This window comes from Chinchilla lanigera, unplaced genomic scaffold (assembly GCF_000276665.1).
Source record: "Chinchilla lanigera isolate Chin_1 unplaced genomic scaffold, ChiLan1.0 scaffold00069, whole genome shotgun sequence".
Classification (NCBI taxonomy): domain Eukaryota; kingdom Metazoa; phylum Chordata; class Mammalia; order Rodentia; family Chinchillidae; genus Chinchilla; species Chinchilla lanigera.
In genome coordinates, this window is record NW_004955470.1 from 7,903,521 (window position 1) to 7,927,199 (window position 23,679).

Consider the following 23,679-nt stretch of genomic DNA (forward strand, 5'->3'; position numbering starts at 1 on the left):
TGTTGACCAACATCACCCTTCCTTCCCACCCTCGACCTCCGTGGCTACCACTCTGCTCTCGCTTCTGTGAGGTTGACTGTTTTGGACGCACACAGGAGGGAGACCAGGCAGTACTTGCTTCTGTGAGCAGCTTGTTTCACTTAGCGGGTTGCCATCCAGATCTGTCCGTGTGCTCACAAATGGCAAGATGTCCCTCTTGATAAGGCTGCGTAGTATTCCTTTGTGATTGTTTGTCTGTTTTAAGACAAGTTCTCACTGTGCAGTCAGGATGGCCTTGAACTCAGCATGTAGCTCAGGCTGGCCTCAAACTTAAGGCAATCCTCCTGCTTCAGCCTGCTGAGTGGTGGGATTGCAGGCGTGTGCCATCAAGCCCAGCCTTCCCTTGTGTCTAACACATTTACTCATACTTTCATCTGCTTGTGGACACTCAGGTCCGCTCCATGGCTTGGCTCTTGGGAGTTGTGTTGAGGTAAACAGGAAGGCACTCATCCCTTCAGCATCGGTCACTTTGGGATTCTGCCCACAAGCAGGCTGCTTCATCACCTGGTACTTCCATTGTTAGCGTTTCTGAGGGACCGCAGTGCTTTGTGTAAAGATGGTAGCAATTTATATTCCCATCAACAACGTTTAAGAGTTTCTTTTTTCTGCCTCCTCACCGACACTTGTTACCTCTTTTGTGTTTTACAAAAAGCACTCTAAGAGATGTGAGCTAACATCTCCTGTGGGCTTAATTTGCATGTCCCTGGTGATTAGATTATTATTATTTTTTTTTTTTGGTTTTTCTCCAGTACCGGGAACCGAACTCACGACCTTGTGCATGCCAGGCAGGCGCTTTTGCCGCTGAGCTAAATCCCCAGCCCCAGTGATTAGATTATTTTTGTCTACGGTGGGAGATGAGGGTCCAGTTTCAACCCTTCACCATGTGGCTAAGCACTTTCCCAACACCACTCCTTGAAGAGACCGCCTTCCCCCTCCCCCGTTGTGGGCCCCTGGCCTCTTCCTCTGAAATCAGCTGCCCTAAATGTGGGGCTCTGCTTCTGCACTTCCCATCCTGTTCCAGCGGCCGATGAGTCAGTTTCCATGCCAGCACTGCGCTGCTGGGATGACCGGCACTGTACGGAGCAGCTGAAACCATGGCGTCTGCTGCGTCCAGCTTTGTTCCTTTTGCTTGAGATTGTTCTGGCTCTTTGAGGTCTCTTGAACTTAAGGATTTTTGTTCTCTATATCTGTAAAAAATAACATCAGAAATTTGATCTCTCTCTCGCACTGTTTTTCTCTGTCTCTGTTTCTCTCTCTGTCTCTGTTTCTCTCTCTGTCTCTCTCTTTCTCTCTCTCTCACACACACACACACATACACAGGTTTGAGGCCTCACCACATCCCCTATAAGACTCCCCGTACTGGTAAGACCCTACGTGAACTGAAAGAGACGAAATGGAAAAAAGACATTCCATCCAAATGCAAACCAAAAGAGGGTAGCTATATTTCCATCAGAAAGAAATAGACATTGATCTTAGTTTTTTAATCCATTAAAAAAATTCTGTCTTTTTGATTTTCAAGAGGCAGGCGCTTCCTACCTACATTTTACAATTTATTTTGTGCTAGTTTTGAAGGTCATTTTCTTCTTTCCTTCTTGCTGTCTCCTTTTGTATTTTGTTGGTTTTCAGTGGTTGTACGCTTTGAATCCTCTTTTCATAGATTATACATTTACCATGATTTCTTGTTTTGTGTTTATCATAAGTCTTACAGAAAAGTCTTATCCTTTTAACAAACTATTTTATGCTAATAACAACTTAACTTTACATACAAAAGTTACTTTCCTTCCCTCCCACTTTTTATGACTTTGATATCAAAATTCATAGAGTTCTGTAATTTGTATCCCTTAACAATTTATTATAGTTGTGGTTGTATTTAATAGTTTTGTTTTTTACCCCTAATACTGGGATACAGTTGTTTTACATAACACTATTATAGTATTAAATAACATGAATGTGATTGCATATTACTTATAACATTGATTTATTTTACTTTCACATTTTTGTTATTAATTGTCAGACATTTATGTCAACTTCATGAATTTCCTTCAGTAGTTGTTGTAGAGTAGACCTAGTGGTGATGACCTGTCTTAGCTTTTGTTTGTCTATAAAAGTTATTATTTTTCTCCCACTTCTGAAAGGCAGGTTTTTTAGGCAAAATATTCTTGTTTGGCAGATTTTTCTTTAGTACTTTGAATTTGTCATCTTTTCTTCATTCTTTCTCATTCTTTTTATTTTTTCTATCCTACTGGACAATTTCAGATTCCCTGATCTGATTCTTTCTTCTGGCTGATCAAGTGTGCTGTTAGAGCTTTCTACTAGATTTTTAAAGTTGTAATTGTATACTTTATCTCTAGGATTTCAATTTAGAAGCAAATGAGAACCCCCCTCTTACAACCCCCTGCACCCCTCCCTCAGCCACAGAAGTGTGCAGACTTGGGCTTATCTCTGGGCCTGGGCTAGCCAGAAGCAGAACTGGGTCAGGTGGTAGGGTTAAGCAGGGCCAGATGTTTCCTCCATTGAAATTCACCAAAATACACTTGCTTCCCACCCCAGAGCAGTCTCAAGGATGACACTGGACCCCAGCAAGGCCACTGTGCTTGAAGATTCTCAATCATCTAATGACCAAGAATTCAAAATTAAAGGGAATTATCTGTTATTTAGTCTAACAGCATTTTTCTATATTTTCCTAACTTCCTAGAAATATAATGAAAAATAGCCTTGACATAAACAGACCTCTTAAAGAAATGAAATTACATACAATGAAAAATTACAACAAAGGTCAGTGAGAACATCTCTTCTGAAATGGCTTACGACACCAGGATATGGGCTTTGGTGGCACTGCTGTGATCTCCTGTTGTAGGATGTGTGCTCTGAATAACATTTTCCTTGGTGGTTTAAGATGATCCCACTTGTTACCAAGGCACTTGTCACAGTGCTGATGTGGTTGTCAAGTCATTCCTGGGCCCTGCCTTGCGAGGAGGTTTTGCACACAGACCAGCCACCTCTTCTCTTTCCTTTCAGCCTAGTTCTTATCATAACTGACATTTGTCTCAGGGTGACTGGTGCTCTGGGATCCCCACACCATCACTAAGGCTGGCTATACCCAAAGGTTAGAGAATTTCTAGATAGAGAAGAAGTAAAAGCAATTTAGATTTTATATGTTTGAAAACTATTTCTGGGTTGATATATTGGCCCAACTGATTGTTCTCATGGTGAACATAATCTGGGACAATTTCCTATCCCCTGTGCAATACAATAATCTACTTGCTGGGCCATCAGTACTAAAAACAGAAGAACTATTTCCCTCTTTGTTACCAACAGATTGTTGATGTAGCCTACAATTGCTCCCAGGTTTGGGGTGGCTCTATTAACAGTTGAATCATTCCAAGTGGGCAGGCGGGACTTTTTCACAAGAACTGCAATCAAGCAGTTGTATGAGCACTCCCTCAGTTTTGGCAAGTAGAATAGAATTTCTAACCCATATTCACTATTGCACTTTATTCCTGTTAAATTCTCATTTGTTTGTGTCAACTCATTAGTGTACACGTCAAGAAATTGAAATTCTGATTTTAAGTTCTGACATGGTATCTATCATTGCCAGATTTGTGAAACTCATAGATGAGATAAACATGCACCATATGTGATCCCTCAAACACTTGTTAAAAGCACTGAACAAGCAAGTGTTAAGCCAGGGATCTTAGTTGCTGACTCAGGTGACACTGCTAGCTGCAGATGGCCCATTAACCCACTGCTTTGGGGTCTTGCTGCTCATTTAGCTGAAGACACACTCAAAGGTCTTCTAATTCAGCCCAGAAGTATCTTGTGCAACAGGGAGACCATGAAAGTATTTTCCAAATTTTATGCTACAATAAAAATGTGATGTGCCTGCTGCCTTCCTCTGAAACTCTGGTCTAACTCTTCAATTACAGAGGAAAATGAGATGACTTTGGTGTGGTTGCTCCTAGTGAATGAAAGTTGTCTGATATTAATACTCATTTCCTTTTTCTAAGTGTTCATAACCATCTGCTTACTCATCCACTCAAGTCTTTGGCTCGGGATTGACATCTGGCCGATCATCAATAATTTAATACATCACTTGTCACTAAAAGATAAATATTAGTTCAGTATTTGTGTGTAAATATAATGTTGTCAGGTAATTTGGGCAAAAGGCTGTTGCTACACTCAGCAAAAAAGAAAAACATAAGGGACAGAAACAACAACACCAGAAAAATAAAGGCCATGTTCAGTGCTTGAGGAGCAGCTCAGGATTAGGGTGAGACTGGAAATTAAGTCTGTGGGTTGTTCATGTGAGGTGGTTATTGGGACCCTGTTGGTGTCTTTGAGCTTTACAAGTCTGAGTCCTCATTCATAGCATGGGAAGAGAATGGTGGTGCTAGATGCTAATGATATTTCCAGGGCATAAAAGAAAAGATTACATGCTTAGATGATGAGGGTGTTAAAGATGTCATTATAATATTTTGTAGCTCAAAGTATATTTGCAGGCTCAAAATATATTACCAAATTGGAGGAAGGAGAAGTTGATTTAGTTAGAGGTGATGCATACAGATCTGGACATAGTGAGTCTATGATGTATTAAATATTGAAACATACATGGAAACCTAAAATCCATTATACAAAACAGGGCTAGAAGCCAAAATCCTGGAAGCCCCCATCACCACAGCATGGTAGAACCCCAGGTGGGAATACCAATGTGTTACCTACTTTTAGGGAGTGTTGCTCCTGTGGGATCGTTCTTGGGCATGGTGCTCCCCAGCACTGTCCTGCCTGGTGGGTAGTAGAGCTTCATGTCACTATTGTATAAAATTGCAATCACAACCCCAATTAGTAAGAGGAACTTTGCTCTTCTTCTTGATTGACACATGTCATTAAAAGTCGTATAATATCTTCAGGTATTTATCTGTTTTTTGCACACTTAGTTACTTTCTTCTTGCTGAGACACATGATCTGACACCCACAAGTTAAAGGAGGAAAGGTTTATTTTAGCTCACAGTTTGTAGAGGTTTCAATCCATAACCAGCCAGCTCCAAGGCAGAGCAGTATGGCAGAGGGGACTGACGGAGGAGGAACAGTCCATGGCAGGGCAGGAAGGAAGCAGAGAATGATCAAGGGAGGAGAAGGGAGATAGACCCTTCTAGGCCATGCCCCAGTGACCCACCACTTTCTACCAGGCTTCACCTCCTAACATCATACTCAGCTGTAAGGTCATTGGTGGACTAATCCACTGATGAGTATCAGACTCCCATGATCCAATCACCTCCCAGAAGCCCTGCCTATAAGCACGAGGCTTTGCGGGAGATCTAGATATAAAGCATAACACACACCTCAGTTCTTTCTAGGACTCACTGATGCCACCCGTGTGATCCACACTGTGAATGTTCCTTCTATATTTCTTGACTGGTTCACATTTGAGGGAAACAGAACTCCCCAGGCAGCTGCCTGAGGACCACCTTTCCTACTAGGATCATCTATGTTTGCATTATTTGATGGGTTTCTTATCATCCTTGCCCTAAATTCCTGTTTCCTCATTTCTTTTCTTCACATTTCCTTTGCATTCTATCTCATAAAGTCTTAATGATACACAGTAAGCCATACCTACCCTTCACTGATTAAAACCCAGGGCCGCTCTGCCTTGTAGTCCTCCCAGTAGCTCCACTGAGGTCCTATGGCTCCTCTGTACTCTCTCTTGTGACTGACCCCTTCGCCCCACATGAATTCTGTTCTTTGCCATTACTGTGCTCTCTGAGTTTTTATCCCTGAATCATCCCCAGTTCTTAGCTTTGCTTCTGAGGTGGCCTTGATCCTGGAGATCAGCTGGTAAATATTTAGCTTGTCTGTCCCCACCTCTTGCCCTTGTTTTTCTTTCTCCCTCTAGCTGCCCTCTCTGGCCAGTCTGATTCTCCTCCAACACTTTTTGCCCCCGACTGCAAGTGACCTTTTGGGCCACAGGAATTGTACCAGACACTCAGACTGGGGGAATCCCAGTTTCTACTGGCTGGAAGGCAAAATGAAGGGAAATTCCTCAAGCAGACATGAAACTGAAAAACTTTGGCTGATTCTCAGTTCTCTTACTGACTTTCACTCTAGAATCTTTCAGAAATTTTTTCCTCATTTACAGAAGGAAAGAAACAGAATCTCTATGAAGGAAGTCAGAGAAGCCTTTGGAAAATCATGTGTGCGATAATGTATGAGAAAGGATGCTGTTATCTCTTTAGATAAGAGAATCTCATCTTGTATTTTGTGGGTTATCTCTCTTCTGTCAACTCTAGTTATAAGAGCTCTGCTGCTGGCCCTCTTGGAAACTTGAAGACCAAGCACCATGGAAACTTTATTATACCGGAGGTCAGGGTTGACACACTGGCCCATCCGACGGCAGTGATAACCAGGGGTTCCTGTGTTCCCACTGTGTCCTTACCCTTGTTGACGTGAAGGTGGCTGTGACCACCTCTGCTTACATTTCTGTGAGTTTCCACACCTAGCTGTCATGCACTTCTTTTTTAAATGCCTGGTCACTCGACCTCCTGCCTGAAACCTTTCTTCTCCTTGTACCTTCATGTGTTCAAGTAGCCTGCACAAGATCCCGGTTCCATCCCACCTACCACCTACTGGGCAGACAGAGACCAAGCATGGCTGCTTCCAAAGGCCACCAGCACTCCTACCTTTGCTTATCTCCATATGAGAGGTGTGAGAAAACATACTGTTTAAATTTTTTACCACATTGTGTCACAATAAGACACACTGTCATGTGGTTCTCTCAAAATACTCCTGCTGACTTCCAACACTTATCCTATTGTTCCTGCCACTTTCTGTAGCAATTCTGGAAGTCCTCTTCCGTGAGTATCTTTAGTGGCACTGTTGTAGCTGCCTCCTTGTCCCAAATGGATGAAAAACATTTCTCTTTCATGGTTATTTTGTCTTTGGGGAAGAGCCAGAAGTCATAAATAAGGTGGACGAGAACACTGTCATGTTTTTACAAGCTTGCCTTTCCCTTGGATAGCAGCATTCACTCTATTTCTGATCATTCCTCATAAAGAAATTCATGAAAGAGAACTTCCAGAACTGCTTCAGAAAGTGGCAAGAATGATGGGATAAATGTGTTCCAAGCAAGCATGAGAGGAGTTAATGAGAATGTGTCTTGTACTGTAGTAATTTTTTAAAAGTTTAAACACTCACATATTTTGATCCCCCCTTGTACGTCCTTTGCCTCAGCTGCTCCTAAAATGACCCTCACCTTCCCCTGACTCTCACACATCCTTCAAGGCTCTGCATAGACTCCAGGAGCACACTGCTCCATGGAAGCCGAGGCCCCGCATGGCCTCCTGACTCCTTAGGGCCTGAAGTTGGGCTGCACACCCGCTGGCAGGAGCTGTGTTTATTCCTCAGGAACAGCTGGATGTTCAGGCACCAAGGCTGTCTTCACCAACTCCAGGGAAGGACGTTCCCTGGCCTGCACACACAGAACTGGCCACCTGTGCACTGCCCTGGGGATAGGAAGTGGCTGATTCCGCAGGAGCACAGGCACCGCCTCTGGAGCCGGGCTGCAGCCTGAGCTTCGGCCTGCAGGGAACAAGGCGCAGAGGCCAGGTTGGGGGCCAGGCACAGCCCTGGCTCCTCCAGGAAGGGCAAAGGTGGTGGACCATGGCGGGAAGCGAGAGAGCACAGACGTGAGGACCTTGAGGCTCACCCGAGGGGGAAGGGAGTCACTATAGATCCTGAGCTAGGCAGAGTTCTGGTGATGCCTACATTTCAGTTCTTACTTGACTTTGGGTCTGGCAAGAGTTAAATCATTGCTTCTCACTCTTCAGCCATTGATTGTAATGCTTCTATGCACCTGCTCATTTACTGAATATCTCCCATCTCAAATTTATTCTCTTACTAGAGTTAGATTTTTTTAAAAGAAGAAAGTATATATTACCCTCACTTACAGAAAATCTATAGTAACTTGAAATGCACACACATATATGTTATTAAATATTCATTTACTTATCAATTCTTAGAACACTCTCAGGGCCCTGAGTCATGCAATGAGAAAAGCAGATGCAGAGCTCTTTGGGGGCTGATCGGGCCCGGCTTCTCTTTACACCCGGCACAGCACTCACCGCATTAGGAAATGCCTCTTACCTCATACAGGAGTTGTACAGCGCATGCTGCGTGCAGGGTCTTCATGGCTTGTGTCATGCCCTTATCTGAAATTGACCCACTTCCTTCCTGATTCAGATGTGTGAAGTTTTTCCGCTGGCACCCTTAGAGTCAGGGGAATACAAATTCTCTGCTTCAAGAAATGTATTTAACTTCTTTTTATCTTTTGGACCAGAATGGAAGAGTCCTCTCTGGAGAAAAGAGCGACTCAATCCTGGTGGATGACATCTATGACTACCACCAGGGCACGTACGTGTGTGACTACGCTCTGTCGCCAAATGCAAGCTCCTGGACAGCCAGAGCTGTGGTTAAAGTGAGAACCATCGGTAAGTGAGACATGGGCCGTGAGGGCCAAGACTTTCACTGATCAACAAAATAATCTCCCTCAGTCACCTCTTCCTTTCAAGGAAAAGAGAGATCATGCACATGTAATCCTGAGAGCCTGGGACGAAGTGAACATCAAACCAGCCCCCAGCCCCCAGGGAGACTCCGTTCTGTCCCATGCGCCCGCTGTCACCACAAGTTGAGTTGTCTACTCATTTCCCGCTGGCTTACCTTTGCGATGAATTTAAAGCTATACTAAATGTCTCACACACAGAAGTACCAAGTGACACCCACGTACTCATCACCACGTTAGATGTGTTAATATTTTCCCACATGCTCAAAATCATGTTCTTTTTTTAGAGAAACAAAGCACTGAATTTAGTTTGCGGGGACTGTGTCCCCACAGCTGTCAGACTGTCTTACCTTAGAGTGGTCACAGTCATGGTGTTTATATTCTTTACACTGGTGCTTTCACACTTTCTCTAGCTATATCCCCATCCATTAATGCAATAGACTGCCTTGTGTTTTGTGTCACAAAGGTAGCACTATATTAAGGTATTGTTTTGCCAATTTATACCCCTTTAACAATGAATTCCCATTATTTCCAAATATGATAATACTTCCCCTTATTAGACTGTTTGACTGGTGTCAGTTACTTTCCCTTCCTCCCTTTTTTCTCTCCTTCCTTTCATCCCTCCTTGTTCCTCTCCTTTCCTTTCTTTCTTGTTTCTTTCTTTCTGTCTCTTTTCTTCTTTCCCTTTCTTTCTTTCTCTCTCTCTCTCTTTCTTTCTTTCTTTCTTTCTTTCTTTCTTTCTTTCTTTCTTTCTTTCTTTCTTTCTTTCTCTCTCTCTCTCTCTCTCTCTTTCTTTCTTTCTTTCTTTCTTTCTTTCTTTCTTTCTTTCTTTCCTTCTTTCCTTCTTTCTTTCTTTCCTTTCTTCCTTTATTTCCTCTTAATTTATACCTCCAGAGGAGGGAGGCCTGTGAGAAGTCAGACCAGTGATGTAAGAGCAGAGACCGCAGCTCTCCTTTGCTGGGAGATAGGACCAGAAGGAAGCCTGAAGGGGAGGCTAGGGTGGTAGTTTGGGGCAGGAAGCTGAAGCACATTTATCACATGGGTTTTCCCTCCAGTCGGGTGGCTCAGCCTGATAGTACCAAAAAGAGCCATTGCAGTAGAAGATAAGATGCAGGGTCCGGTCTGCAGTGGGCAGCAGATCGGCGAGAGGCGAGTGCAGGGGTGGATGTGACGTGGGCTCCTCAGTGATGCTTCACGGGCTCACAACCAGGTGCCCGGGTCATTCCAGAAGCCGATTTATACACAGAGACCTGAGTTCCTGGACTTCAGGATTGTGGATTGAATTTGAATAAGCAGCATTGAACATTTAGATCCAAATACTGATCTAGTTGTCCCCAAATCTTCCGCAAGCAGGTTTTCAGATTTCTTGATGTAAATAATGATTTTTATTTCCATCTTTTAGTGGCCGACACTAAGTTCAAACCAGACATTGTGTACCCTACCAAGGACGTCCTGGAAGTAGAACTTGGTAAGCTGGGTCAGGCTGTCACCTTGAATGATGCTGTCCTCCCAGGAACTCGCCTAAGTGTGATATAAGGAAAACAGAGCTGGCCTTCAAGGACAGCAGAACTGGCTGTGGTTCAGCCCTGAAGAGCTCTGGGGCCTTGAACTGCTATGAGCTTCTCCTCAGCTCCAGCCTTTAGTTTGGTCCCTAGGCATCACAAGACTGCCTGTAGGGTGTTGCTTCCATGGGACAATCAATGTGTGACCCGTGGCTGGTGCATTCAACATGACCAGTAGATTCTGGGCTTTTCCAAGAAAGACTGGGTTGTCATTTTTGGTTGTGTCAATGCATTTACCAACTTGAGTAGCTTTAGCCCTCTGAGCATGATGTTTGGTTTGGTTTTTGAAAGAACTTCTGTGGAATACTACAACCTGCACTTGAATTCCAAAATAGTGTGCGTGCTTGGGTAGAGGGGAAACTGACTCCTTGTGGATCCCCCTCATTTGTCAAGATCCGTAGCATTTGCGTTTCCCCCACAGCTGAATAAGAACGGATGCATTTAACACCAAATGGTGTTTTTCTTTTTCATGGAATATGTGTGCTTTTCAATGTCTATATAAGGTTTATTACTGTGGAAAGATGTGGAAAGACAAGTATTATGGTACAAGTTTCAACAGAGGACAGAACTAGCAACACCAGTACAGCAAATGTCTGAAGAGGGTGGGGCAGCATCCATTCAGCCCATTTGCCCATTTTTCTACTGGGTCATTTTTTCTGGGGAAGGGAGAGGTGTTAAATTCAACCATAAAGAAGAATGAAATCGTATCATTTGCAGGAAAATGGGTGAATCCTGAGACAATAATAAGTGAGATACGTCAGACATAAAAAGCTAAACATGGGATGCTCTCTCTTACATGAGAAACCCAAAATATAAGTAAATGAAAGAGAAAAATAAGGGAGAGGTGGTGGCTAACAGGAGGCAAACTTTTGGAGGGGAGAAGAGGGGAGCAGGGTGAGGTAGATAGAGTGTCGGGAAATGATCATGATATACATCCATCCCCCAAAATGAATGTAACTATTGTATATCAAAAACATATACTAATAAAATGAAAACTGTGGAGAAAATAGGAGGAAGTCGGAAGGCAGAAATAATCACTTAAAATACATAGTCAGGTTACACATGGTGCGAACGAATTGTAGAGATCACCGGTGGAGAGGCTCCAGCTGCAGAGATAAATCCCCACAAGGTGTCCCGAGCCATCCATGGTTAGAATGTTTGAGGCAGAGTCTATCTGGCGATCTCTCATGGAAGGGCCCAGGAAGGGCAGTCTGACAACACACCCAGGGTGCTCTGTTTATAAGAGCAGCTGAGTGTGACATGATTTCTTCATTACACTGGACAGTGACCTTGTGGTTTCATTCTGAAATGAGACACCAGTGTTATGGAACTTGACAAATGAGGGGGAGCCACAAGAGCTGAGAAGAACTTAACTTCTTTATGGTTGAACTTATGGTTACGGAAATGTTCCCCATTGGTGCAGAAGACCTGGCTGGTCCCAGAAACACCTCATTTCCTGGTGTTTCCCCTGGGCCCCACTGGGACCCTGGGGTACTATCGTGCTGACCTTCATGCTAACAACATACGGTCACATGTCTCAGACACAGACTTGCTCACAAGAGACGAGAGCACTAGGGTTTCTGGGTGTGTGAATGGGGTGTTTCAACACCCCATTATCCTGGTGCTGCTGTCTCAGCTGCACACCAGGCCGTGTCAGGAAGCAGCCTCTGGGCATCCCCAGCCTGAGACCCCATGTTCTCACGTGCGTCCTTCCTGTCTTCTCCGACCTCCTCATTTTCAGGAAGACCTTTAACTCTTCCCTGCACTGTGCGATTTGGCTTCCAGCGGAACTTTAACCCTGTGATAAGGTGGTACATCAGAGATGCTGACCAGGAGTGGGAATTCCCAGTATTTCAGGAGAAAAGGTAAGAAAAACACGGACTAGATGCTTTCACCTTTAGAAATCACCAAAATGTACACAGAGTGGATTGTATTTAATGAGCTAGTCACCGACGCCACGCAGTAGTGAGAATAAAAACACAGAACTGCAATGTGTGCATTAATATTAAATCTGGGTGCCCCAGGGTTTTGCCTGGTGCTGCGGGGCCCTACTTGACAGTGGAGTCATACGATGACACCACTAGAGCTGACAGAACCATCTCAGCCCTTGTTAAGTGCACTCTGATGTTCCCATGATGAAATCCACTCAAAACCTGTCACCAAGCCATGTATGACTGTATTACAGCATTCTTTGGTTTTTATTTGGGTTTGGTTGCTTTTGGTGATGAGGATCTAACCCAGAGCAGTCCAGGGCACCAAGCTCTACCAGTGAGCTACACCCCATCCCTAAAGTGGTCTTTAAGTCTGCTTTGGAGCAACAGTTCGAAGTGGTTGCCTTAAAAATCAAGCTACCCATGAAGAATGTGGTGGTACACACCTGTAATTTCAGCACTCAGAGGGCTGAGGCGGGAGCAAGTTCAAGGCCAGCCTGGGGTACGTAGTGAGCTCCAGGCCAGGCTGAGCTACACAGCCAGACCCTGCCTCAAAAACTAAAACAAAAAAAAGGAAGAAAGGAAGAAAGAAAGAAGGGAGGAATGGAGGAAAGAAGGGAGGAAGGAAGGAAGAAAGAGAGAAAGAGAAAGGAAGAAAGAAACAAAGAGGAAGAAAGAAAGAAGAAAGGCAGGCAGGCAGGCAGGCAGGCAGGCAGGAAGGAAGGAAGGAAGGAAGGAAGGAAGCAAGGAAGGAAAATCAAGCTGCCCAGGTGCCCAGCAGACAGATGTGCTGACTCAGCTGTTGGGCCAGAAGTAGCACCTCCATGTCCGGCCAGTGGAAGCGGGTGGTTTCATCAGTGTGACTCATTCGGTGTGCCGGGATCCTGGCTCAGGAAACATGAGCAGTCTGGAACATTCCCAGAGAAGAGGACCTAATCAGAGTCTGATGAAAACAGGTGCAGAGAACAATGGAAACCACTTAACTCCTGCAGGGGAGACCGAGCAGGGAGCTGTCTGTCTTGAAATATTATGAGCTGTTATGTCTTCTGGGAAAGTGGACCTAGTTCACTGGTGTCTGCAGCATAAACCCAGATCAGTGGGTGGGACAGACTGGGGGGAGCCTTAACTCAAGGGAAAGTGGGAAACTCTAGGACCCAGAGCCATCTGATCCCCGAAGCTCATCAGCTGTTCTCTGAGGGGACAGTGGCTTGCGTCCATTGGGTCCAGTCAGGCAAGTCACTTAAGGATGCACCCCTGCATTGACCCAAGATGTGATCCAAAGGGGGGACCTATGCAGCAAATAAGTGCCTTCTAATTTTTAAATATTTCAGTGAACATGTGTAATACCATTCTGAAAAGTGTGCCTTATCACAGAAAGTTAAGGAGAGCTTTGATAAGAATGAGAACGTGGAGCAAGGACTTGTGCGGCCAGGGAAGCCATCGTTCCCACTGTGAGATGAAGGTGCATGAAAGTTCAAGGAGGCAGGGTGGGCGAGGGGCTCCTCGGTCCACCTCAGCCTGCGGGCAACAGCCTCCACTCTGCAGGTCCCGGTCAGGAGTGGAGAAGGAGGGCCGACGTGCTCGCCACTCCAGGGCAGGTAGGAAGCACACTGGGTACCAGAGCTGGTGCACAGGCTCCAGCAGCACAGCCTCAAAGCATCACCACATCGGCAGGACTTCTTACGGGGGCAGCCGGGAGGTAGGCAACTTTAGAGAGTCCAAATTGTGACTAAAGGCCAAGATTCACCACTTCATGGATGGGGCAGCAGAGTTCAGGTCTGGGAACCAAGCTCCCCCTCCTAGAAGTACAAGCTGAGGGCTTCTTTCTGAGTCACCTGTCACTGGCCAGGTCAGGCTGCTCCGTTATTCCTTTGTGGAGTTCATGTGAGATGAGGAATGGAGGCGATTAGAGCCCATTTCTGGTTCTCAGAAGAGTCCAGTACACAGTAGACCCTGGGCAAGCGTGAGTCCTTTACAAATGATTGCTGTTCTCTGTCCTCAAGGGGAATTCGGAGGAGTAAGGAAAGTCAGATGGGACCATAATTGGACTGTGTCTTAGTGCTCATGCTCAGGAAGTCAGGCAAGATGGCACCACTCTGTCTACCTTGGTTCCTCTGTTGTCTTCCTACTGAACCAGTCCCATGGCTCTGAACATGGAACCGCGGCTGCTCTAAAATCTCCAGATCCTGCCAGTGGGTGTCTCCTTCCCTAGCATTAAATTTCCCTCCTTCCCTAGTGTTAAATCCACTTTTGAGGAGGAAGTCATTGAACGTGTTATCTTCTTGAAAGAAGTCACGCAGAGCGATCTGAGGCGGAAGTTTGTGTGCTTTGCCCAGAACTCCATTGGGAACACGACCCAGACCATCCAACTGAAGGAGAAGAGAGGAGGTGAGCTGGTGGCGGCAGGCACTGGAGGGCACTTACGCTTCGCTGGGTGGGGTCGCATGCTCCTAAGACAAATGACAAGGGCATCACGGCACGTTTCCTAGGTGCTGGACTCTGCTTAAGAACCTTACTGATTCAACCCCTGTACACCTTGTCCAATGCCGGTAAAGTCATGATTCAGACATGGACCTCTTAACTAAGGCTCTGTGCAGAGCCTGTCATTCTTTGTCACTCCTTCATCCACACACTTGCTCTGCAAACGCCCACGCGGCCGCTATTGTACTAGAACCCAGCTGCCTTTGCTCTTTCTCTTTACCTCCTGCTGCTGAATGTGGGGTAGCTCCTGCTCCCATGGGCAGAGAACAGAGAAGGCAAGGAGTCCTCCTGCTCAGTGTGTGGAGTGACGCACACCCAGCACTGACCTTAGCCTCGTAAAGAGCTGGAGTAGAAAGTCTGAGCAAAGAATAGCTTTCCAGTGTCTATGTCCAGAGACGAGTTGGAACATTCATCCACTCCTCCCATTAATAGCTGGCTGCTGCACAAACAGCCACGAGTGTGTGTCAGGCTTAAGTAAGACTGAGTGTGTGCCTGGACTCTCCTGGATGTTCTTGGAGGTGGCCTTTTCTGTAGAGGTTTGTAGACACCTTGCCTTAGGAATTGTGCACGGTGCCCTGGTAAGCTAGATGTGGTTTCTGGTCTCAGGAAGTTTCTTTTTTTCTGATTTAAAATTTTTTTATTTTAAAGAAAGTGGTAAAAAAAAACAATAGCAACAAACCAACATCACAGACATAAACAAAACAAAGCAAGAACATTAAAAATGATACAGGGTTTCAAAACAAAACGATAGGAATTAACCATGGTTGTTGTATTACATATTGTTATCTTCAACTACATTGCTCATATTACTAGATGTAATGATGGAAGACTGTTCAAACCATTAAACAGAATAAAAAATAATTATTGAAAAAACATCAGAGACAATACAGAGTTTCACTAGACAAGATAGCAGGAATTCACCGGTGGTTGTTCTATTGCATATTGTTGTCTTCAAATCAGTTGCTCAGATTACCAGAGATAAGCATGCAAAATTGGTCAAAATATAAAAAATTTTAAGCATTAACTGTCCCTTTCAATATACCATCAGAAATCAGCAGTACAGTTATCCCAGCTATTTTATATACACACACATTCTGAAAGCTATTCTGACACACACTCGTGGCTGCTTGTGCAGCAGCCAGCTATTAATGGGAGGAGTGGAAGAATGTTCCAACTCGTCTCTGGACATAGACACTGGAAAGCTATTCTTTGCTATCCCAGTTGTTCCTTCCTCTCAGGAAGTTTCCACTCAATTAAGGATGGAAATATAAGAAAATAATTTACAGTATGCACTGAGTAGGATTCAGATGGGTTGTGCTGGAGTCATAGATTATGGGAGACAATAAACAAAATGACTGACAGGCATTTCCAGTCACCCCAACCAGGAAGGGCACCCTCCCCTGAGCTCTTCAGAGCCGGCTGTAGTCAGTTCCCACCAGACTTGATTAAGATGTTCCCGTGGCAGTGACTGATGTGACAGGGAAGGAAGAGGTGACCGGAAACCCACTGCGCCACCCGAGCTGATCACAGCCCGCTGCTGCCTCTGCAAGGCTCACGGCCACCCTGTCCCCGCAGTGGTGTTCCTGTACGTGCTGCTCGGCACTGCTTCGACCCTGGTGGGCGTGTTGGCAGCGGGTGTCCTTGTCTACACCTACTGGATTGAAATCCTGCTGCTGTGCCGGACCTACTGGAGCAAGGATGAGACTCTCGGGGGTAAGGATGCCTCACATGTCGCCACTGACTGTCCCTCCCAGCCCGTGGATACAGGGCTGAGGCCAGGACAAGAGACAGTGCTGTCACTGTCCGCTGGCTCTGTTTCTTGGAGTTATCTTGGGGAAGAATTTCGGATGGCTCCTGCTGCTGGGGCTGAGCGTAAGGTTGGAGCTCAGGAATGGATGTTCCTGATGGGGGAGTCGCACCCCTGGGGGGCGTGCAGCCTCTCACCAGGGCTCGATGGGGAGATGCTTTTTTGTTTCATTCCATTCACCAACAGTCTCGTAGATGATGTTACTTTGGTACTGGTGAGACTTGGAAATAATCCTGCTCTACCCTCTACCCTCTACCCTCTGGCAATATGGCAAATAACATGTGCAGCCCTCAGCACCTCCTCTGTACAGGAGGACCGGGCTGGCTGCAGTGCAGAAGGAGGCTGTGAGAGCTTGCTGCAAGAGACACACAGGGCTGAGCTTTCAGCGTGGCGTCTTCACATATAGGCAAACCCAGCAGGTGCCAGCAATGGTTATTTGTTGGGGACTCCAGTGTAGCCCTGTTACATACACCGTCTACCGCAGTTGTCACAACCACCCTGGTTGATAAGCAGAGACAGGTGGAGTCGCATGCCTAGAGCTGAAGGCATCAGAGGTGGGCTTTGGAGCAGGGCTCGTGTAGGGCAGTGGGAAGGTCAGGGAAGCACAAGTGTCTTTCTCTTAACAAGTATCTGTCCATTTAGATGCAAGCGAAGAAATAATGTTCGCGAACATGAGCTTCCTTAGACGGGAAGAGTGGAATTTGGTTTTTGTTTATTTGTTTTCCTCATCTTAGTTATTCCCAGGACAGAATATTTGCAGTTTTAATGCATAGTTTTGTTGCTCGGAGAAAGCAGACCACAGAGGAAAGACCAAGAAATGTATCAGAACCTGGGTTCAACGCCCAGCACCAAACCAATCAAACAATCCCCAGAACCAAAGAGCAGAACCTGACATGCTGACAACAGCAGAATAGCGAAGTGAGCCAGCCGGGTCTTTCCGCGCACTCGCTAGTGAGGCCTCTTCCCGGGAACCTGTAAGCCGGAAGTGCTTTTGGTTTGATTTATTTTTTAAAAGATAGTTTTTGTTTTTGTTTTCATGGAACCCACTGTCTAAGCGATGTCTTCATTGCTTCCCTGGGTGACTTCACGCCTCTCTTCCTGCAGCGTCCTTCATCTCAAGGCTAGAAAGCTTGTGTGGGAGCATCCCCCGTTAGTGGGACGCATTTCAGTGTGTCCCTTCTCCTGTGACCGCGCAAGGAACTCCTATTTTCTTTCAGAAAGTTTTTATCAGCGCATGAATGGAGACAGGACTCACAGTGTCCCCCCCCCCCGTCACCTTTTGACTTTTTTTATTTTAAAAAGCAATAAACAATAAAAACACCGATGCAATATCTCCAAACAAGATAGTAAGCAACTAGCAACGGCTAGCGCATTGCTTATTTAGCTACCTAAACGATCTTTTTGTACATTTAAAAAATTTTTATGAGTATATGTTTGCAGTACACGACGCAACGCCTGGTGGGGAGTCGGTGCCTGGACACGGCACATCTTTATGCTTCTTAATCGCGCGCATGCCCTGTCCTTTTGGTCCCATTCTCATTAGCAAAAACACTCATTTTAGCAATCAGACCTGGAAGCAGAACCCGGTTTTCAGGCGCAGCGCCCCAGCGCCCTCTGCTGATCGGTGTGAGGTTTGCTGCAAAATGATCGCTTTGAAGCGAAGGTAGAGTATCCGAAGTTACTTTGGAGAGACAGAGGGTGCTAGGACTGTGGAGAACTTCGGTGGTTTGGCTTCCAGATTCCGGAAGGATGCCGGTGTGCTGGGGCTTTACGTGCAGATGAAGGGGTGGGGCCGCCCACGTGCGTTAGGCGGCTGACACACTGACTCTGCTGTCTGACATGCGGTGAGCTCGCTCCTGGGATCTCCTGCCTCTGCAGGTTTGTATGTAGTCACTTGTAGGGGAAGAGAGATTTAGACCACCAGCGTCAGGCGTCTGCGCGTGAACTGTGATGAGGGGAAACGTCAGGGGCTGACATTCTGTGTTGTTCTTCTCCCTCAGATAAAAAGGAATTTGACGCTTTCGTGTCCTATGCGAGACGGAGCGCTCTTAGCAGCGAGGACCCCTCGCCTCTCAGTGAGGAGCACTTGGCCCTGAGTCTGTTTCCCGAGATCTTGGAAAACAAATACGGCTTCACCTTGTGCTTGCTGGAGAGAGATGTGGCCCCCGGAGGAGGTAGGGCCCCGCCCGGGAGGGTTCCAGCGCAGCAAGGGCGGCCCGTGCCCGCGCTGCTAGTCCTGCCCTGGCTCACGCGGCGTCAGTGGGGCCGGGCCACGGAGACGCGCGACCAGGAGGTGCTCGTTTTTAAAAAAATCCACTTTCGGACGGAAAAGAACCAATATAGCGCCCGCCCTGGGAGGCGGTTCAGAGCAAAGCTGTCTTTCCTAGGCTTTTGGTAGGAAGCCATCTGTGTCTCCCCGAAGACGTGGCCCTTCTGATTTGTGGGAGCTGCTCTCCGCAGTTCTCAGCATGGGGCCCAGCGGCGCTTTGGCAGGAGCCACCCACGTGACTTCCGGCCACAGTCCGTTGACCTCCCCTGCCCCCCTAGAGGTCCAGCCTGCCCAGTTCCCACGGGCTCAGCTCCTCGAGAAATTGGGGACACAGGGCCCAAGAGGAGCAGCGTGAACCGGGGAGACACAAGCATGTACCCTCAAGAGTGGGTAGCGTGGACGCAGTAGAAGTAACCGGGCCAAGAGCAGAGGGAGAAAGGAGAGCTGGGGACACGAGCACACCCTTCCGTGTCTCCTTCCGTCCACACCTAAGATCATCGCTGTGGGGGCCCCAGGCTGCACCCGGGAGGTCAGGTTACTGTGGCCTGAGGGTTAACCGTCTCAGTGGCAAATCATTGTCTTTACTTTTGTCCTCAGTGTATGCAGAAGACATTGTGAACATCATTAAGAAAAGCAGAAGAGGAATATTTATCTTGAGCCCCAACTATATCAACGGACCCCAAGTCTTTGAACTTCAAGCCGCCGTGAATTTGGCCTTGAACAACCAAATGCTGAAGCTCATTTTAATTAAGTTCTGTTCCTTCCGGGAACCAGAATCCCTACCTCATCTTGTGAAGAAAGCTCTCAGAGTTTTGCCAACTGTCACTTGGAGAGGCTTGAAATCAGTTCCGCCCAATTCAAGGTTCTGGACCCAGGTGCGCTGCCACATGCCCGTGAAGCATTCACGATGGTGTGCGTGGAGCCAGCTGAGAGCCGTCCCGCGGGCGTTCTCCCCAGAAAGGACTGGGTGGGTCGGGAACCGCTGGGATGCGGTCACAGTCTAGGGAGCAGGGCCGCCACTGCTGGAAGCCTCCCTGTCTGTGCCAGGAGGAGGACAGGGGCTGACGGGCGTGCAGTGGGCAGAGAGCATCTCCCTCCTGCCGACCTAGTGGGCAAGGGAGCCCCAGACCGACTCTGAAGCTGCCACTGAGGGCCTCTGATTGACTCCTGCACCTGCTTCCGCCATGGACACGTGTTAAAGGGAGCTGTGCGGGCAGAGCTGTGCCCACTGGCGGTCAGATAATTATCACTGTATCAGACACCAGCGGTGGGGATGCTGCTCGAAGTCTGACACTGTTTGAGCTTTTATTAGCGCGGTCTGCAGTGCATCATGCTTGTACCCTGGTGGGGAGCCAGTGTGTGTACTGAGCCCACCTGCATTCCCTTTTCACCCCGCCTCCCCTCCGTCTCTTGATCCCCTGCCCCTTTGAGAAAGCTCTGTCTCCATACTTCCTACTGTCTATCTTCTATTTTTCTTTTTATTTATACTTCGGGTTTCCATATAAAAGAAGCTCTGTGTTATTTAAGCTTGTGTGTCTGAATTATGTCACTCAGCATTATGGTCTCAAGGTGCATCCATTTTCCTACCAAGGACTCGAGTTTATCCTTCTTTATGGCAGCGTAGTGCTCCACGGAGTGTAAACACCACACTTCCTTCATCCACCTGTCTGTTGAGGGGCACGCAGGCAGCTTCCAAGGTTAAGCGATGATGAGTTGGGTTGCTATAAACGTGGGTGTGCACGGGTCACAGTAGTAAGAGTCCATCTTACCAGAAAGCACGGCCATCACCAAGAAATCAAATCAAATCCCCAGCATGCCTTTGGGGAGAAAGGAACCCTTCTATGTTGTTGGTGAGAATGTAAATCAGTGCAACTGCTGTGGAAATCAGTGCGGAGAGTCCTCAAAGCACTACAGCTGGAGGTCGATCCCATTTGACGCAGCTGTTGTCATTCTGCGTACCTTCCCACTTTGTATTTCCTGAGCTGTGTTCACTAGTCCATGCGAGGGCGCAAAAGAGTGCGGAAAAGAGGTGGCGGCCGCGGGACGCAGCGGGCGGGGCTGTGGTCCTCTCCGCTGCTCTGCGCAGGTGACCACTCCGGGACGATGCTGCCGGGAGCCTCGCGCGCTGAGAGCGTCGTTAGCAAAGCGCACGCAGCGCCGGCCGCCCGCACATCCCCCTGAGCGCCCAGCCTGCTGCCCAGGCGTGGCCCACGGCCTCGGGCCGTGAAGCTGGGGGAGCTGCACCTGCGGCCAGGCCCGGCCTCTCCAGCGAGCGCCACATCCGCTCAGTCGCCTGGGAAAGAGCCGCGTGCAGGCGCAGGCACGGTCGCTTTCACAACACACAGCAAAGGTGAAGAAGCACCGCGAGTGGGAGACCCTGTGGCGTGGGGGGGCGCTCCTGGGGGTGACGGTCTCTGCCAGATCGGCCGCAAAGCAGGGGAGGCCAAGGCTCAGCCGCGCCAGGCTCCTTCATGCGGAGCGTCAGTGCGCGACCTTGCTCTGGGTCCCTGGACGGAGGACAAACGGGGCCACAGTACTTAGTCCAGAGAGGAGACAGGAATGGACCGGCTGCTTCATACATGCGGGACGGGCCGCGGAAGGACGGATCAGCCCGGCTGTGTCGGGGAGACAAGGACACCCAGCATCGAAAAGGCAGCCAGGATGGAGCCGGGAGAGGCTGTAGTTCGAGCTATCTGCCTGGGCATCCCTGCCTCCATGTGTGTGTCCCGCAGCCTCAGCTTCGGTCCTCCAAGGCAGTGAGGTGGTGTGCAGGAGGCCAGGCGTTGTCTCTGGTAGACGAGGCTGGTCCCACTCCTGTGTCTGCTTTCCTTACGAGAGGTCAGCCTGCGGCCAGAAGAGTGCTTGGTCCTGCTTGGAGGACAGCCCTCTTCCCATGTTGTCACCCCTGATAGGCTGGGCTGGGCTGGGCTGAGGTGGGCTGGGATGGATGGGATAGGGTAGGATAGGATGGGATGGGATGGGATGGGATGGGATGGATGGGATGGGATGGATGGGGTAGTATGGGATGAGATGGGATGGGGTGGGATGAACGGGATGGGCTGGCATGGATGGGCTGGGCTGACCTGGGACCAGAGGGCTCCCCACCTGAGCAGTGAAGGGAAGGAGCACTGAGCTGACTCACCCAGTGTGTGTCACATCCGGTGGTCTGACCATGACCCAAGCTCTGCCTGGATAAGGCATTGTCCTGTGGCCGCACGGTGCCCGTGGGATCTTTCTTCGCAGAGGGAGGCAGCCACATCACACAGACCACTGTGGCTTTGGCACCACACAACACCCTTGTTGGAAATTTCAGTGCAAAAGTTACAGGGAGCCGAAGGGTAGAAATTAGGCCTGTAAGTTTCTGGGCAGGATCACTGCGGTCTCCGCAGGCGGGGAGGAGCCCGCAAGGCCAGGATCCTGCTCCCCTGCCAGCGTCTCTCTGTGGCCTCTGGCTCAGGAAGCTCCTGTGACTCCCAGAGACCCTCCTGTTGTGGCGCTGTGGGCGTTTGGGGCTCTGTCCTTAGCTTCCATAAAAGCCTCCCAGGGCGCTCACACAGGCAGACGCAGACGCTGAGAGCGATAGAACGCACTCTTCCAGGTGTGTGGGTGCCGGGACAAGAGGTTATTTGTATTGTCTGCATGGAAATAACCAGACAGATGACTTTGGGATCGCACAGCTGGCCTCAGTGAGCACAGTTAGAAGAGAGTGTGACGTCCCAGGGCATCCGCCCAGTTTGAGGCAGCCAAGAGCTTTCCTTCACTCTGAAAGCGTGGCCTCATTTGGAAGCTGGACACAGGCTGCAGCCTCTCCTTTCTGAGCCTGTGTGGTGTCTCAGGTGGTTTTCACAGCCTTCCCGGTGGGTTTTGCATGGAAGGCTGGTCTTCACTGTCTGTCTAAGTCTGGGCTATCGTTCCAGGAAAGGCAGAGTCCCCCCCACCCCATGCTCCTTCACGTTGCTGCTGTAAAACCCAGGGGAAAACACAGAGGCAGTCAGTGTGAGGACCACCAGAAGTAATCGGCACTAGGAAGACTGGAAAAGATAAAAGTTAAAAGTCTAGCAGTTGGATTTCCCTCCAGTATCCCTGACTTCACATCACCCTTGGAGCCCCACGAGTGGACCTCTGCATAGCAGGACGAGCCAGGAGCAGGGGCTGGCCTCTGTCAGTGCTTTCTCTGCCCAGCTACAGAGGGGCTGGAGTCCTGGGAACTGTGCTCCACTGAGGGGTGAATGGAGCCCTTGCCTTCTGGCCAGAGAACTGCAAAGAGGAGGCCAGGAGCCCCACGCCCAGCCCAGGGAGCACTGTGGAGTCGGGACAGAGCGGCGACCAGGAGAGGAGGTGGCCATGGCCATGCTGCTGCCGATCAACTCTTGGGTCCAGCACCAAGTGGCACAATGTGACTCAGCCTCACTGGAAGTCCACGGCTTAGAGAGCCAAACGAGGGACACATCCCTTCCTGAGTCCCGGACTGGCCTCGGGGAGGGGCACAGCCTGGGGCAGCCAAAAGCACTGACCCTGGAGCCACAGCGAAGGCGGACGCCTGGGGTCCCCTGCCCTGGACCACGTACCTGCCGAATCCCAGATTCAGCGGGAAGGACACTGAAAACATCCGGGACTCGGTCTGTCAGAAGAAACAAACCATTCTGACATTTTCTGAGGGATTTTCAGGGTGGATAAGTGTAACATATGAGTGGACTATGACACGCAGGAGGTGACAGGGGCTGGGTGGTGGAAACTGATGTCACTTGAGGGGGGAGCCGGTGTGAAGACAGGGTGAGAGGAGAGCAGGAGCTTATCTTTAACCCACGGGGCAGCCACTGACAGACCAGACCTCGAATACTGTTAAAACATTGTAGACAATGAGACACTGCAGTTTTTAAAGAAGGAATATTTGGAACATGTCTAAACACGAATGGGCTTTGAAGACTTTATGCTACAAACAATAAGCCAGATACACGATTTACCTTGCGTGAGGAATCTAAGACCATTGGACTGAAACCACACAAACAGTGGGGAAAATAAGGAGTTATTAATCAATA

The 23,679-nt window shown here is 48.3% G+C and overlaps 1 protein-coding gene across 3 annotated transcripts in view; it reads left to right on the forward strand.

The window, feature by feature from the left end:
- Positions 1 to 20,133, forward strand: part of Il18rap (interleukin 18 receptor accessory protein) — a 28,754-nt gene extending 8,621 nt beyond the window's left edge. For all 3 annotated transcript variants that reach the window (XM_013522677.1, XM_005400772.2, XM_005400771.2), the window contains 7 exons: positions 8,369 to 8,519; positions 9,993 to 10,058; positions 11,894 to 12,017; positions 14,320 to 14,471; positions 16,140 to 16,277; positions 18,372 to 18,545; positions 19,238 to 20,133. In XM_013522677.1, coding sequence (XP_013378131.1) covers positions 8,369 to 8,519; positions 9,993 to 10,058; positions 11,894 to 12,017; positions 14,320 to 14,471; positions 16,140 to 16,277; positions 18,372 to 18,545; positions 19,238 to 19,644 — 1,212 coding nt within the window. In that variant the 3' untranslated portion in view covers positions 19,645 to 20,133. The remainder of the gene's footprint in view (positions 1 to 8,368; positions 8,520 to 9,992; positions 10,059 to 11,893; positions 12,018 to 14,319; positions 14,472 to 16,139; positions 16,278 to 18,371; positions 18,546 to 19,237) is intronic.
- The last annotated feature ends 3,546 nt before the right edge of the window (positions 20,134 to 23,679 follow it).